Source organism: Schistocerca gregaria, chromosome X (assembly GCF_023897955.1).
Source record: "Schistocerca gregaria isolate iqSchGreg1 chromosome X, iqSchGreg1.2, whole genome shotgun sequence".
Taxonomy (NCBI): Eukaryota; Metazoa; Arthropoda; class Insecta; order Orthoptera; family Acrididae; genus Schistocerca; species Schistocerca gregaria.
The window spans coordinates 832,525,310-832,543,089 of record NC_064931.1 but is presented as its reverse complement, the minus strand read 5'-3'; the positions used below and the strand labels follow the sequence as shown (position 1 = coordinate 832,543,089).

At 40.5% G+C, this 17,780-nt stretch overlaps 1 protein-coding gene across 2 annotated transcripts in view; it reads left to right on the top strand.

The window, feature by feature from the left end:
- The window catches only part of LOC126299339 (vinculin), a gene marked incomplete in the record, with an annotated part of 267,846 nt that overhangs the window by 129,578 nt on the left and 120,488 nt on the right, over positions 1 to 17,780 (top strand). For both annotated transcript variants that reach the window (XM_049991172.1, XM_049991173.1), the window contains 1 exon segment: positions 6,926 to 7,077. In XM_049991172.1, the coding sequence (XP_049847129.1) occupies positions 6,926 to 7,077 (152 nt within the window).

Genomic DNA, 17,780 nt, shown 5'->3' with positions numbered 1-17,780 from the left:
TGTGAAGTCCTTTGCGAGACCTTCAGTATATTGGGCAAGGAAATTCTTATCACTGCAGATGTGCCATCCACACATGTCCAGACAATATGAGAGTGATTTTTTGTTGTGAAAGGGGTGACAGCTCTCATGATACAGATGCTGTTAATGGTTAGTGGCCTTGATGCAGACGGGGGAATGGCTGTAACCATCAGAGAGGTCGAAGTCCTTGTCCAGCAAGGTGATAAGTTGGACTGAATAAGATCACGTTAAACAAATGGGAGAGTAACAAATTTCCATGTCACAGGTACTATTGAGCCACATCACCTCTCTCTTGTTGCCACTTCTGTAGCTGTTCCTTTAAACTGCTGACTACATTTGCAAATTCTCCACTATATGCATCTATCCTTGGCCATGGTACACAGGAAAATGAAATCCCACCATGTTGACAGCTTTTACTATATCTTGTTACCACCTTTGCATTGCAAATCTGCTTCTGCCACCTCTTCATAACAAATTTAATGAGTGCCTGTACTTGCTGCTTCACCAATCACATAAATAATATACTAGGTACCTGCACCTGTAATAGTAACATTTACATCAAAACCATAATCGGGAGCATTAGTCCTAACAGTGACTTCATGAAAATCTCTTATAATATCGTTTACATGATCAGTATTTTCATCCATTAGATTACACTATTCACTTCCACCTCTCTGTAATGAACAGTAGTCCAATAACACTAGCCATTTTCTAGGCACAAGGTTCATTGTTCATAGCATCAGCAAGTACTTGAAACTGATCCTTCGCACCAAGGTACATGAGCTTCAATGACACTTGAAATAGCACATTTACAATCAGCAATTTCATCAAGACAATCAACATTGACACACAAAATATACACCATCTTGACGTCTCTATCTGTGAGGGTGTGCTGAAAAGTAAAGCCTCTGAATTTTTTATGTGAAAACTCTTAAAGCTTTTTAAATAAAACAAATGTTAATAACATTCTACACCTTCTTTTTTGCATGTCTGCATACTTATTTTAAAACATAGTCACCCTGACGATGAACACATATCACCCAGTGAGAGACCAGTTCTGTTGATACCACCATTGCAAGCTGTTTGACTTTGTTGAAAGAGCAACAACCTCTCTTCTGCTTGCACTGCCTCATCACTATCTAAGTGAAGTCCTCAAAAGTGTTTTTTAAGTTTCGGAAACAGATGAAAATTGACTGGGGGAAAGTCAGGACTGTATGGAGGATGATCGATGACAGAGAACCCAAGGTATCGGACTGTTGCAGATGTCACAGCACTCGTGTGTCACCTGACAGTGTTGTGCTGAAGAAGAGGGTGGTCAGTGTGTGTACAAACTCTCCAAATTTGTGCTTTCAGTTTCCTGGGGATCTCATTGTACCTTGCAGAGTTTATGGTGGTGCTTTTAGATATGAATTCCAAATGTACCTCTCCATGTAAATCCTTGAACACTGTGAACATGACTTTGCCTGCTGATTGCATGGTCTTGAACACTTTTGGTGTTGGCGAGTCTTTTTGCAGAACACCATTGATGTTGTCTTGTTTTTGGGGTCAGAATTATTAACCCAGTTTCATCACCTGTCACAGTGCTGATAAGGAATCCATCACTGTTGCATTGAAAATGTGAAAGAAATTGTTCACAGATGTCCAGCCTCCACTGTTCCACGTCAGGAGTGAACACTTGAGATACCCACTGTGCACACAGTTTTCTGTAGTGTAGTTCTTCAATGACAGCCTGATCACACTCTTTGTAATATGGCACACTTACCTGAGAGGTGTGTGTGTGTGGGGGGGGGGGGGTTGTATCGGATGTTTTTCTCTGATGAATTCATCAACTCAGTTCCAATGAATTTCAACAGTTGCCATATGCTATTTCCATTCTGAGCTCTGACACGCATGTTGAGGTTAGCCCACTGGTTGCTTTATTACAAGCATGAACAACCCAAAGTCGCACATTACCAATCTCTTTACAGTCATCACCATACATAGCTTTCATTCTTCCAAGGATTTCAATTGGAGACACATTTCCTGTGGTTAGAAACTTGATTGCAGCACTCCATTTCTTGTGCACACCACCATGTTACACACTACAATTCAGAATCGTCTAGCAGCAGAGGGTTGCAACTTAGGTCAGTGAAGTGGGACTGTTGGCTGAGTAATATACACAACATGTAAAACCTTAACCAATATTGAGAAAAGAAAAAAAACTTTGAGGCATTACTTTTCAACATGCAATCATACACCAATATCATTACCGACAAGTTCATGTACAGTGTCTTACTCTTATTGCATACCACCATCAGCACACACATACAACCCCAGTGCAAACACAAAATTATTGAAACAAATATCCTGCATATTAAAATTCTCAACATCCATTCTATCACTTGCTGCAGCCTATTGAAGTAATTCACTCATGTTCTCATTTACAGTATTTTCCCTGAATTTTCTTCCTATTTTCCTTGTCTGTGCAACAGTTTAAGATAAATCTCTCCAAGATCGACCTTTACCCAAAATGTTCTGTGTATGAAATGAATTGACTTGCTTGTGCATGGGTTCCTTAATCAGCATGTCTCTCCTGGTCTTTTCCCAGGCTCAGTGATAAAATCCTACCTTAGACCTCAGCTGGGAGGGGGGTGGTACCTACTAGTTTCCTTCATTTTGAGGTCTATCTGATCTGCCAGTTGATCTGTTGATGTGATCGTAATGTGACTGTTGTAATCTCTTCTATTATTAGGTCCTTAATTTATCATGCCATCATTCCTGAAACCTGTGTTGAAATTTCTGTCCCATTTTGTCCATCATGATTTCTGTCAATGTGGACATATTGCCTGCTATTTCTGAATGGTGAAGTACTGTCCATCTTCCCTACATAATCAGTTGAATAAATCTACATTAACTCCTGGAGTATTTAAGAAATCCTGGGTGATTTTTCTCTTCAAAGTAGAAGTAACAATTAATAGCACTATTAGCTTGTCCAAATCATCCAACTTTTCAATTTTCCTCATAAAACATCTCATTTTCTTTTCATATCTGTATCTTCTCCCATTTAGAAAATCATTTATATTTATAAATTGTTTTATGTCTTCCCTATATTTATTCAGAAATCCTGTCTCAGAATCTTTGTATGTAAGATAATTGTCCCTATTATGAATTTGCCTGTGACAGGGTTTCTCCTTCAATGCCCCTTTTGTATACTTAAATCTCTTGCATGTCACACATGCCATTCACAAGGCTGTCTATAAAATATGCTATAAAATCAACAGCGTGATGCTTGCCATCATTATTATTGAACCAAGTTATTGGCAGCATATTTACAATGTTGCCAACATTTCACTGTTTCCTTTCTGCAATCTTTGACTCAGCATTTCTTATCTTTTTTTACATTACAGTATTGACAACCTGTAATTTATTCACAGTGATTCCTACCCCATTAACAGTTTCTGATATCACCATGTGTCTCCTTTCTAATTCTGTTTTCAGTCTTCGTTCCATATGGAATTTTCAGCTGTGCATTTTTCACCCAGATTAACAATTTCTCCCCTTATATCTTATTCTATCAAACACATCCCTGTGCACTTTTCTCTATTTCTGATTTTTGCTTGGGTTCCATATTGGCCGGCATCTTTTTCAAATTATTCTCCACATAGTAAATACTGTTTCTCATTTTGCTCATGCTATTTTTAACTCTTTGTCCATCTGTTTTGATTAGGTTCATAATTACTCACCTTGCACTTGCCTGCTGTGTTCAGTTCCATTAACACTTCTCTGCAGTTGTCAGGAACATTTATAATTTCCTTTGTTGTATTTGAATCTGTATAATACTGATATTATGATCTTTGACCCCATGTCACTCGCATCATTGCTTGTAAGTTATTATGGTTCTCCATTATTGCAGTGAACACAGAAACTTTGCAGCACACTACAATAAATACTCCACATGTGCAAATGTACTCAACTTTCAAAGTCTTTATGTCCACTGCTGCTATATGTAGCATTGGAAGATGCTGCTGCCCTGAATCTACTGTAGTTGCTGCCCTGAATCTCCTGTAGTCTGCATCACAACACTCTGCTCAGCATTAAACATTCACTACATGGCTACTGCTACAATCTCATCTGCTGAGGTCCAGAAACGCTGTTCTTGCCACAACTTTTGCTGCTAGTGGGCTGTTCTGTGTGCCACTAGCTATCTATGAAATCTGGATGTAAAAGGAAAATAAAATGATGTTCACTGGCTAAAATTCATGGTGTGTAAGAGATTATCTAATGTTTGATGCTAATTATCATGTTACATCCTGCTTTTTTTTTGAGTGAATGCAGCTCGTTGGGCAAAAAGAAAATCACTGTTAAAACAAATACTTCATTTTATTGTAATCACGACTACACTCCTGTACTGCTTCTAGTTGAAAGAGCATGAGTAACATATGATAAATATACAATTTTAGTTTATTCTGGCTTTCTAAAATTAATCATAAATGCTGCAGTTAACAATCCTTAGTGCAGTACAGTTATTCCATTCTACTCCTGATAGAAAATTCTCCGTAATATGTGACGCTTGGATACATTAATGTTCAGAACTTCGGATGGAGACAAGTGACGTGTGTATAATATCTTTGAGGCATTCAGAGATTCTCACAATGCTGCCTGGTAATATGTATGTTATTGTAATCTCATAACTTTGAATCTCCGTGAGATAAGTGGAAGTCATTTTGGCTGTATTTGTTTCTCACTTGTCTTATTTTCATTACATACTTCTTACTTGCTAGTATCCTTGTCAATATTATGAAAAGAATAGAGGGCTGATCACTATATAGAGGAGACATTAAGTCACAGACAGGCACAATGGGAAGACTGCTATACATTTAAGCCTGACCACTGTCTTTGGCCTCTGAGGCTGGACTTCAGTCTCTGGCTTTAGCAGCCAGAAACATCAGTCTTGTATATGTGCATTCTCCTTGTGTGACTGTGTGTGTATTTTCTAGTTCAGAAGAAGGCCTTTCGGATGAAACCTTAAGTGCATGTCTTTTCATTGTGCCTGTGTGTGACATCACCTCCTCACTATGGTGAATATTGATCTGTGCTTTTCATAATACTTGTTATTCTACCCTGGACTTCCCATTGTTTGCTGATATCTTTGTGGTAGACATGTGGTCTTATCTCTTGTTCTTTTTTTGTACCACCACTGAGAATGTCATTGTCCTCCTCCTCCTCCTCCTAGGTGATATAGCTCTCCATACTAATCTATACCAAACAAGCCTCTTCATCTCTGCATAACTATTAGAACATATATTCATTTGAACCTAATTATTGTGATAAAGCTTTGGTCTTTCTCTACAACCCCATACCTGACAGTTACCAAATTGAGTATTGCTTGATGCCTCAGGATGTGTACTATCCTATCGGAAGATCCCTTCTTTTTGTCTTTTAGTCAGTTTGTGCCATAGGTTTCTTTTCTCCCCAATTCATTTCTTTAACTCCTCAGTTATTTGATCTACCCATCTAATCTTCAGCATTCATTTGTAGCACCACATTTCAAAAGCTTCAGTTCTCTACTTGTCTGAATTGCCTGTCCTCCACATTTAACTTCTGTTCAGGGCTACACACTAGACAGGCACCTTCAGAAAACATATAGTTTTAATTTATGTTAGATGTTAACAAATTCCTCCTTTTCAGAAATGCTTTTCTTGCTATTGCTAGTCTACATTTTATATCCACTCTACCTTGGTTGTTGTCAGTTTTTTACTGCACAAATAGCAAAACTCATCTAATTACTTTAGTCTCTCGAATAATAACCCAATTCTCTCAGCATCACTCGATTTGATTTGACGATAGTGTGTTACTTTTGTTGATAATCGTCTTATAATCACCTATCAAGATACTGCTCTTTAAAGTCCTTTTCCATCTGTGACACAGTTACAATGTCATTAGCTAGCTTCAAGATTTTTGCTACTTTCCACTGAACTATTTTCTCTTTGATGTCATAAATTGCTTGCTCCGAAGTACAGATTAAATAACACTGGGAAGAGACTGCAATGCTGCCGTCACCCCGTGGTCAACCACTGCTTCCCTTTCGTGCCTGTCAACTCTCTGTAACTGCAATTTGGTGTTTGTACAATTGTAGATAATGTTCTGCTCCCAGTATTTTCTCCTTGCTATCCTCAGAATTTTAGTCATCATTATCAGAAATGTTCTCCAAGCCTAAAAATGCTGTAAACATAGATTTGCCTTTCTTTAACCCATCTTCTAAGACAAGGCATGGATTCAATATGGACTCATGTGTGCCAACACTTCTCTGGAACCCAAACTGATCTTCTCCTTGGTCAAATTCTACAAGTCTCCACTCCCCCCCCCCCCCCCTCCCCCCCTCCCTCGGCCATTCTTCTGTAAATAATTCATGTTAGTATTTTGCAGCCATGACTTATTAAACACTCTGAGTTATCTGGGCAGAGCTCATGAGCCACCCTAATAGCTTTAATTCTTCCATCCCCCCACTCTCCTACTTGCTGAACTTTGCAGACACTCTCCTTTCTACCTCGATTGTGTAGCGTGCTGGGAAGGAAGCAATGCTTGCTCATACATAATTCTCACCAGACATATTCCCCATGTTTTTGGACCACTTGGAGAAGCAGTTGGCATTGTGAAGTTTTGATATAATGAAGAAGTATTCCATGTGGTGCACTAGTGGTTGTGAGGACTGCACTGCCCCACCTTACCCAGAATTCAAGCACTGTGTAAGTGGTGTTCAGCAAATTGAAAATGTAGAAGATTTTGCCAGAAAATGAGAAATATGTGTAATAACAAATTCAGGTGTTGTAAACATGTTGAGGAAGTATGACACTTTGTTTCTGTGCTGTTTCATTAGTCTTTAACTCATGTATATTTACATACTAAATTATGCATCATGGTATTACAGATACTCCAGGTGCTGAATACAACTTTGCAGAGAAGGCTAAACAACTGCAAAATTTTTCAAGCCGTGCATCAAAAACTGCTCGAATGGTTGCAGCTGGTGGCAGTGGTGGCAATAAGAAGTTAGCTGAGGCACTCCTAAGTTCGGCTACACAGGTATGATTTGGTAAATCTGAATAATTGTTTTTCAGATTGATATAAGAGAGCATTTCCATTTGAAATGTAGACAGGAGTGGTTGACCCTTACTAGAAATCACTGAAGCCATGCAGGAAAAAGCAAACCAAATTATATTCACAGTATCTTAAAATGGAGTCTTTACTGCTTAGTATTTTGTTCCAACTGAACTGCTTCTACGTCCTCCCTCAATCCAACCTGATAGGGATCCCAAACGCTCGATCAGTACTGAATAATAGGTCGTATTAGTGTTTTACAAGCAGTCTCCTTTATAGATGAACCACATCTTCCCAAAATTCTACCAATGAACTGAAGACGACTATCCGCCTTCCCCACAACTGCTATTACATGCTTGTCCCACTTCATATCGCTCTGCAATGTTACGACCAAATATTTAATCGATGTGAATGTGTCAAGCGCTACACTGCTAATGGAGTATTCAAACATTACAGGATTCTTTTTCCTATTCATGTGCATTAATTTATATTTATCTATATTTAGAATTAGCTGCCATTCTTTACACCAATCACAAATCCTTTCCGAGTCATCTTGTATCCTCCTATGGTCACTCAACAACGACACCTTCCCGTACACCACAGCATCATCAGCAAACAGCCACACATTGCTATCCACCCTATCCAAAAGATCATTTACGTAGATAGAAAACAACAGCGGACCTACCACATTTCCCTGGGGCACTCCAGATGATACTCTCACCTCCGATGAACACTCACCATTGAGGACAACGTACTTGGTTCTATTACTTAAGAAGTCTTCGAGCCACTCACATATTTGGGAACCAATGCCATATGCTCGAACCTTAGTTAGGAGTCTGCAGTGGGGCACGAAGTCAAACGCTTTCCGGAAGTCAAGGAATATGGCATCCGTCTGATACCCTTCATCCATGATTTGCAAGATATCATGTGAAAAAAGGACGAGATGCGTTTTGCAGGAGTGATGCTTTCTAAAGCCGTGCTAATGCATGGACAGCAACTTCTCTGTCTCAAGGAAATTGAGTATATTTGAACTGAGAATATGTTCGAGAATCCTGCAACAAACCGATGTTAAGGATATTGGTCTGTAATTTTGAGGATCTGTCCTTCTACCCTTCTTATATACAGGCATCAACTGCGCTTTTTTCCAGTCGCTCGGGACTTTACGTTGGGCAACAGATTCACAATAAATGCAAGCTAAGTAAGGAGCCAATGCAGTAGAGTACTCTCTGTAAAACCGATTTGGAATCCCATCAGGATATGGTGATTTATTTATTTTCAACCCATTCAGCTGCTTCACAACCACAGGGATGTCTATCACTATGTGCTCCATACGGGAATCTGTACGAGACTCAAACGGCAGTATATTTGTACGATGCTCCTGCATGCAAGATTTCTCAAATGCTAAATTTAAAATTTCAACTTCGTTTTGCTGTCTTCCATTGCTAGGCCAGACTGATCAGTGAGTGACTGGATGGAGGCCTTCGACCCGCTTACCAATTTTACGTAAGACCAGAATTTTCCAAAGGTATGACGGTGGTAGTGGTTGTATGCTTCACCCATCGTTCTTTTTACAGTAGCACGAATCTCTACTAACTTTTGCCTGTCGCCATTCTCCCGATCTTTCATGTACCGCAAGTACAACTGTCTTTGCTTCCTGAGCATTCTCCGAATTGGTCTGTTGAACCATGGTGCATCTTTTCCGTCCATAACCCACTTTTTTGGCACATACTTGTCCATTGCATGATTTACAATGTGTTTAAAATTTGCCATAATTCTTCCGCGTCCATCATACCGGAAGTAAGTGAAGTCGATTCATTTATTAAGTGGGATGCTAACAACTGCTTATCTGCTCTTTCTAGTAAGAATACTCTCCTAGCCTTCTTGACTGACTTTTTAACTTTCGTAATCATAGTCATAATGACAACTTCATGATCACTAATCCCTGTCTCAACACTGACACCGTCAATGAGGTCTGGTCTGTTCGTGGCTACCAGATCTAAAATATTTCCATTACATGTTGGCTGTCGATTTAGCTGCTCAAGACAGTTTTCGGATAATGTGTTCAAAAGTAATTCACACGACGGCTTGTCTGTACCACCTGTAATGAATCCATAGACATCCCAGTCTATACTAGGTAGGTTGAAGTTGCCTCCGACTAATATAGCATGATCCAGGTACTTCTGCTATAATACAAAATGTGCTGCCCTTCTTTGAACTGTTTCTGGGGCGAGGATCCCACACCGCCCAGCAGTATTCTAAAAGAGCATGGACAAGTGTAGTGTAGGCAGTCTCCTTAGTAGATCTGTTACATTTTCTGAGTGTCATACCAATAAAACGCAGTCTTTGGTTAGTCTTCCCCGACAACATTTTCAATGCACTCTTTCCAAATTAAGTTGTCCGTAATTCTAATTCCTAGGTATTTAGTTGAATTTATGGCCTTTAGATTTGACTGATTTATTGTGTAAACGATGTTAAACAAATTCATTTTAGCACTCATGTGGATGATCTCACTCGTTTTGTTATTTGGGGTCAACTGCCAATTTTCACACCATTCAGATATCTTTTCTAAATTGTTGTGATCTTATGATGCCTTTATTAGTCGATAAATGACACCCTCATCTGCAAACAACCTAAGATGGCTCCTCAGATTGTCTCTTATATAGATGAGGAACAGCAAAGGGCCTATAACATTACCCTGGGGAACGCCAGAAATCACTTCTGTTTTACTCGATGACTTTCAATCAGTTACTATGAACTGTGACCTCTATGGTGGGAAATCACAAATCCAGTGACATAACTGAGATGATATTCCATAAGCACGCAATTTCACTACAAGCTGTTTGTGTGGTACAGTCTCAAAAGCCTCCTGGAAATCCAGAAACACGGAATCAAACTGAAATCCCTTGTCAATGGCACTCAAAACTTCATGTGAATAAAGAGCTAGTTGTATTTCACAAGAACGATGTTTTCTAAACCCGAGTTTACTGTATGTCAATAGACCATTTTCCTCGAGTTAATTCATTATGTTCAAACACAATATATGTTCCAAAAGCCTGCTGCATATCGATGTTAACGATATGGGCCTGTAATTAAGTGGATTACTCCTACTACCTGTCTTGAATGTTAGTGTGACCTATGCAACTTTCCAGTCTTTGGGTACAGATCTTTCGTCGAGCGAATGGTTGTATATGATTGTTAAGTATGGAGCTAACGCATCAGTATATTCTGAAAGGAACGTAATTGGTATACAGTCTAGACCAGAAGGCTTGCTTTCATTAAGTGATTTAAGTTGCTTCACTAATTCGAGGATATTTACTTCTACGTTACTCATGTTGGCAGCTGTTCTTGATTTGAATTCTGGAATATTAACTTCATCATTTATGTAAAGGCATTTTGAAAGGCTGTATTTAGTAACTCCGCTTTGAGAACACTGTCTTCGATAAAATCTCCATTGCTACCAAACAGAGAAAGCATTGATTGTTTCTTGCCGCTAACATACTTCACATACGACCAGAATCTCTTTGGATTTTCTGCAAGGATTCGAGATAAAGTTTCATTGTGAAAACTGTTATAAGTATCTCGCATTGAAGTCTGCGCTAAATTTTGAGCTTCTGTACAAGATCTCCAATCTTGGGGATTTTGCGTGTGCTAAATTTGGCATGTTTGTTTCGTTGTTTCTGCAACAGTGTTCTGACCCATTTTGTGTACCAAGGAGGATCAGCTCCATCGTTTGTTAATGTATTTGGTATAAGTCTCTCAATTGCTGGCAATATTATTTCTTTGAATTCAAGACACATCTGGTCTATAGTTATATTTTTAATTCGGAAGGAGTGGAGATTGTCTCTCAGGAAGGCGTCAAGTGAATTTTTATCTGCTTTTTTTGAATAGGTATACTTTTATTTTATTTTTGGAGGATTTGGGGGTTACAAAAGCAAAAAAAATGTGTGAATGCAATGATGTATCAGTGTGCACAATTGGCTGATGCCACACAAATTGTGGGCAGTTGAATGGTCTCTGTTAAAGATTGGTTGGTAATGCAACATGGGATTTGACCACAGGACGTAGCATATTAGAACAGAGAAATGCATATGTTTGTCTGCTAGCTTGGCTTTAATGAAGCAATTTTTGGTGTTGATGAGATGGAGGTGTTTTGAATTATCATTGCGTCAAATACTGGAAGAGATCAGGCCTGAATTAGGTCTAAGTGGACAAGGACATTTTGAGATTCGGATCGGGCAGGGGAGCATGCATGGATAGTCAAATGGTAAAGGCGACTGCTCAGGAAATGGAAGTTTGAGTCCCAGTCCAGCATAAATTTGCTTATGTCACAGTTGGTTAATAGATCTATACACATTGCAGCTGACATAATGAAATGTACATTCTACAAATAATTTCTGAATAATAATTCATACAGCTGCTGATTGTCAAATGAGTGGCACTCCCTCAGGGTTTGACCAAAGTTTCTTTTACTTCTAAAGACTTCTCTCCTTTCAGAATGACATGCAGTGTTCTGTTTGCTAGCAACTCTTCAGTCTAGTCACACAATTGGCCTGATATTTTGTACACTCATATTTTTTTCAGTAGACTTCAGTGTGGACATGGACACGTATAGAAGGCTTACAGAAGTCAAGGAACACGGCATCCACCTGGACGCCAGTATCTATTGCTTTCGGAGTTTCACAGGACCGTTTTTGTCGTATCCCATGTTGATTCCTGCAGGGGAGATTTTCAGTCTCCAGAAATGTCATACTACACAAGTGCAAAACATGTTCCAAAATTCTACATCAGGCCAACATAAGAAATATGAGTCTACACTGAGGTGACAAAAGTCTGAGATACCTCCTAATATTGTATGGGACCTCCTTTTGCTCGGTGTAGTGCAACAACTCAATATGGCATGGACTCGAAAAGTCATTGGAAGCCTTCTGCAGAAGTATTGAGCCATGCTGTCTCTATGGATGTCAATATATGAAAAAGTATTGCTGATGTAGGATTTTGTACACGAACTGACCTCTTGGTTATGTACCATAAATGCGTGATGGGATTCGTGTTGGATAATCTGGGTGGCCGAATCATTCACTTGAATTGACCAGAATGTTCTTCAAACCAATCACAAACAATTGTGGCCTAATGACATGACACATTGTCATCCATAAAAATTCCATTGTAGTTTGAGAACATGGAATTTATGAATAGCTGCAAATGGTCTCCAAGTAGCTGAATATATAACCATTTCCAGTCAATGTTTGGATCAGTTTGAACAGAGGACCCAGTCCACTCCATGTAAATACAGCCCACACCATTACGGATCCACCACAAGTTTGCTCAGTATTTTATTGACTATCTGGGTCCATGGCTTCATGGGGTCTGCTTCCGACCATCAGCTCTTACCAACTGAAATGAGGACTCATCTGACTTGGCCACTGTTCTCCAGTTGTCTAGTGTCCAACTGATATAGTCACAAGCCCAGGAGAGGTGCTGCAGACAATTTCATGCTGTCAACAAAGGCACTCGTATAAGTTGTCTGCTTCCATCGCCCTTTAACATCAAATTTCACCACATTATCCTAACGGATATGTTCGCTGTACATTCCACATTGATTTACGTGGTTATTTGACACTGTTGCTTGTCTGTTAGTACTGACAACTCTATGTAAATGTCACTACTCTTGTGGTCATTAAGTGAAGGCTGTTGGCACCTGTGTTGTCTGTGGTGCAAGGTAATGCCTGAAATTCAGTATTATCGGTACACTCTGGACACTGTGAATTGCAGAATATTGAATTTGTGAACGATTTCCAAAATGGAATGTCCCATTCATCTAGCTCCAAATATCATTCCACATTCAAAGTGTTTTAATTTGCATTGTGCAGGCATAATCGCATTGTAAACCTGTTCACATGAATCACCTGAGCACAAATGACAAATCTGCCAATGCACTGTCCATTTATACCTTGTGTATGCAATACTACCACCATCTGTATGTGTGTATACCACTATCCCATGATTTTTGTCGCCTTAGTGTATAGTATTGTGTGTCTGTTCGATAATTATTCGATAAACATGAATGATCTGTGCTCAGTCATTAGGAATGCTTCACTCTTCTAGAGCCCCGTGGTACACTGCTACTAGAAGAGGGTCAAGTTCTTCCACATACTCTGCATAGAATCGAATTGGTGTCCCATCAGGTCCAGTGGCCTTTCCTCTGTTAAGTGATTTAATTTGCTTTACCAGTCCATTCACTTATTTCGATACCAGCCGTTTCATCACCTGTGCAATAATATAAAGGATGTACTACAGAGTGATCTCCCTCTAGATTTGATTAGATTAGATTTAGTTTCATTCCAATTGATCCATAGTAAGGAGGTCCTCCAGGATGTAGAACATGTCAGAAAAACAATAATACACGACAAATACACTCCTGGAAATGGAAAAAAGAACACATTGACACCGGTGTGTCAGACCCACCATACTTGCTCCGGACACTGCGAGACGGCTGTACAAGCAATGATCACACGCACGGCACAGCGGACACACCAGGAACCGCGGTGTTGGCCGTCGAACGGCGCTAGCTGCGCAGCATTTGTGCACCGCCGCCGTCAGTGTCAGCCAGTTTGCCGTGGCATACGGAGCTCCGACGCAGTCTTTAACACTGGTAGCATGCCGCGACAGCATGGACGTGAACCGTATGTGCAGTTGACGGACTTTGAGCGAGGGCGTATAGTGGGAATGCGGGAGGCCGGGTGGATGTACCGCTGAATTGCTCAACACGTGGGACGTGAGGTCTCCACAGTACATTGATGTTGTCGCCAGTGGTCGGCGGAAGGTGCACGTGCCCGTCGACCTGGGACCGGACCGCAGCCAAGACCGTAGGATCCTACGCAGTGCCGTAGGGGACCGCACCGCCACTTCCCAGCAAATTAGGGACACTGTTGCTCCTGGGGTATCGGCGAGGACCATTCACAACCGTCTCCATGAAGCTGGGCTACGGTCCCGCACACCGTTAGGCCGTCTTCCGCTCACACCCCAACATCGTGCAGCCTGCCTCCAGTGGTGTCGCGACAGGTGTGAATGGAGGGACGAATGGAGATGTGTCGTCTTCAGCGATGAGAGTCGCTTCTGCCTTGGTGCCAATGATGGTCGTATGCGTGTTTGGCGCCGTGCAGGTGAGCGCCACAATCAGGACTGCATGTGACCGAGGCACACAGGGCCAACACCCGGCATCATGGTGTGGGGAGCGATCTCCTACACTGGCTGTACACCTCTGGTGATCGTCGAGGGGACACTGAATAGTGCATGGTACATCCAAACCATCATCGAACCCATCGTTCTACCATTCCTAGACCAGCAAGGGCACTTGCTGTTCCAACAGGACAATGCACGTCCGCATGTATCCCGTGCCACTCAACGTGCTCTAGAAGGTGTAAGTCAACTACCCTGGCCAGCAAGATCTCCGGATCTGTCCCCCATTGAGCATGTTTGGGACTGGATGAAGCGTCGTCTCACGCGGTCTGCACGTCCAGCACGAACGCTGGTCCAGCTGAGGCGCAAGGTGGAAATGGCATGGCAAGCCGTTCCACAGGACTACATCCAGCATCTCTACGATCGTCTCCATGGGAGAATAGCAGCCTGCATTGCTGTGAAAGGTGGATATACACTGTACTAGTGCCGACATTGTGCATGCTCTGTTGCCTGTGGTTCTGTCAGTGTGATCATGTGATGTATCTGACCCCAGGAATGTGTCAATAAAGTTTCCCCTTCCTGGGACAATGAATTCACGGTGTTCTTATTTCAATTTCCAGGAGTGTATTTACAACTCAAATAAATAAGCTAATGTACCATTCTACATGTCCCAAGTGGAATGATCATCATTTTTTTAAATGAACACTATACAAAAGAATCATTTTACAAACACTAATGCACTGAATTTAAAATATTTTTTATTTATTTATAAGGTAATAAACATATAATAGAACTACTATAATACTTATTTCTCACTTATTTACAATGAACACATTACTGCATGAAAATTGTGCAGAAGTTATATATATATATATATATATATATATATATATCAGTTGGTTCTACTGAGAAATTCATCAATGGAGTGGAAGGAGTTGGCCACCAATAAATCCTTTAGGCTTCTCTTAAACTGAATTTTACTGGTTTGTTAAGCTTTTTATGGCTGCTGACAAGTTATTGAAAATGTGTTTTTCTGAATAATGCACACCTTTTTGTACAAGAGTAAGTGACTTTAAATCCTTGTGAAGACAATTCTTATTTCTAGTGTTGATTCTGTGAATTGAGCTGTTGGTTTGAAAAAGTGATATATTTTTAATAACAAATTTCTTTAAGGAATAAATATATTGTGAAGCAGTAGTTATTATCTCTAGTTCCCTAAACAGGCTCCTGCAGGATGTTCTTGAGTTCACACCACATATAACTCTTACTGCACGTTTTTGTGCCCAGAAAACTTTAGCTTGGCTTGATGAATTACCCCAGAAAATAATCCCCTATGATATTATGGAATGAAAGTAATCATAAATATGCCAGCTTTTTCATTTTTATATCCCCTATGTCTGACACAATTCGCATTGCAAATAGAGATTTGCTAAGACACTTCAGCAGTTCTGTGGCTATTATCAAGCTGTAATCCCAAGAATTTAACACGGTCCACTTCTTCTATCTGCTTGTCATTGTATGTTAGGCATATACTCGTGGGACACCTGTTACAAGTTCTGAACTGCATGTAGTGTGATTTTTAAAAGTTTAGTGACAAAGGATTGGCTAGGAACCAGTGATTAATGTCCACAGATATTTTATTAGCTGATCTTTCTAAGACTGCACTTGATTTGCCATTTATTGCAATGTTTGTATAATCGGCAAAAAAACGAACTTGGCATCTGGTAATGTTACTGATGAAAGGTCATTGATATACACAAGAAAAGGTGAGGGCCCTAAAATGGAACTTTGTGGTAACCCACGTGTAATTAGTTCCCAGTTGGATGATGCCTGATAGCTTAATACATGTCTCTTTCCTAATAACACTCTTTGTTTCCTGCCAGAGATATAAGATTTGAACCATTTTGCAGCATTTCCTGTTACTCTATAATATTCTAATTTACTTAAAAGGATATTGTGATTTAAACAGTTAAACGCCTTTGACAGATCACAAAGTATAACAGTTGCCTGCAATTTTTTGTCTAAATGAATTAAGCACATTTTCACTGTAAGTGTAGAAAGCCTTTATCTCCCTTCTACTTACTTACTTTCTGTGTCTGGAACTAGACTTCAGACTTCCAAAAATCAGCAGCCAATATGGCCTTGTCATTTGCCTACCATAAGTCATTCATTGTGCAGGACTGATCTAAATATGGACAGATAAGCAGGTGTTGAGGATCCTGGACAGAACCACACAGACAGTGTGTTCTCATTCTCTTTTAGGAAACCCCATTGCTGCAGGTTTGTCTTGCACTTTCGCACTTCTACCCTCATACGGTTTAGGGTTCTCCAGACTGTGTATGGTAGGTCTCCACCAGGTGCCAGTTCTCCTTTTACATCTTTATGGGGGTTTCTCAGGTCGATTTCCCACCTTTTCAAATGATTCTCTGCAGCCGACCCTTCCAGGGCTCGGGTAAGAGACAGGAAACTCTCCCTCGAACAAAGCCATTAGTCAGCAGGCTGGTGTCCATTCAAAGGATGATGCATGTCCTTCTCTTGCTTGGTTTTTTCGGCTTCGGCAGCGATGTCACGTCGTATGTTGGGCAGTGCGATCCCCATGATTAAGTACATCTTGTGCACTGGGGTTGGCCTCAAGCATCCGGTAACAATCCATGCCATTTCATTCACCACGACATCAACTTTTCTCGCATGTGTTGATGCAGACCATACTGGAGCAGCGTATTCCACGGCTGACACACTGAGCGCAAGAGCCGAAGTTCTCAGGACTTTTGGGTTTGCACCCCAGGATTTGCTGGTTAGTTTCCTGATGATGATGTTTCTAGTTGAGACTTTTTCCCTTGAGGCATTACAATGTTGCTTATAGGTCAGTGTGCGATCCAACGTGACACCAAGATATTTGGGCATTTTACAATGCTCAAGACATTCACCTCCCCATATTACATTTAATTCACAATTTGCCTCGCTGTTCTTTAAATGGAATGCACAGACCTACATCTTGGAAGCGTTCAGCCTTAGGTGGTTTGCCTCATAATAAATACTCGGAGAGAGCTTCCAAGGTACTGATTAATTTCTCCTCTACATCCATAAAGTTGTCACCTTGGGCTGCAACTGCAGTGTCATCGGCGTACATAAATTGGCACATGATGTTTGGCACTGGTTGGCCATCTGTATATATATTATATAGAGCTGGGGCGAGGACGCTTCCCTGAGGTAGGCCATTCCTCTGATTTTTCCACCTGCTCTTCTTGCCCTGGAGACAGACGAGAAATCTCCTATTATGCAGGAAAGTACCTATCAGTGATGCTAAATGGTAATCTCTTGTCACATCATATACTTTCCTAAGGAGCCTCCAATGGTTTACAGTATTATATGCAGCTGAAAGGTCTATGAATTCCATTCCCATGATCTCTTTCCTCTCAAACCCATCCTTGATATGTTGGGTCAGGTTCAGGACTTGACCGCAGCATGATTTGCCTGGTCAGAAACCTGCCTGCCTTGGAATGATCTGT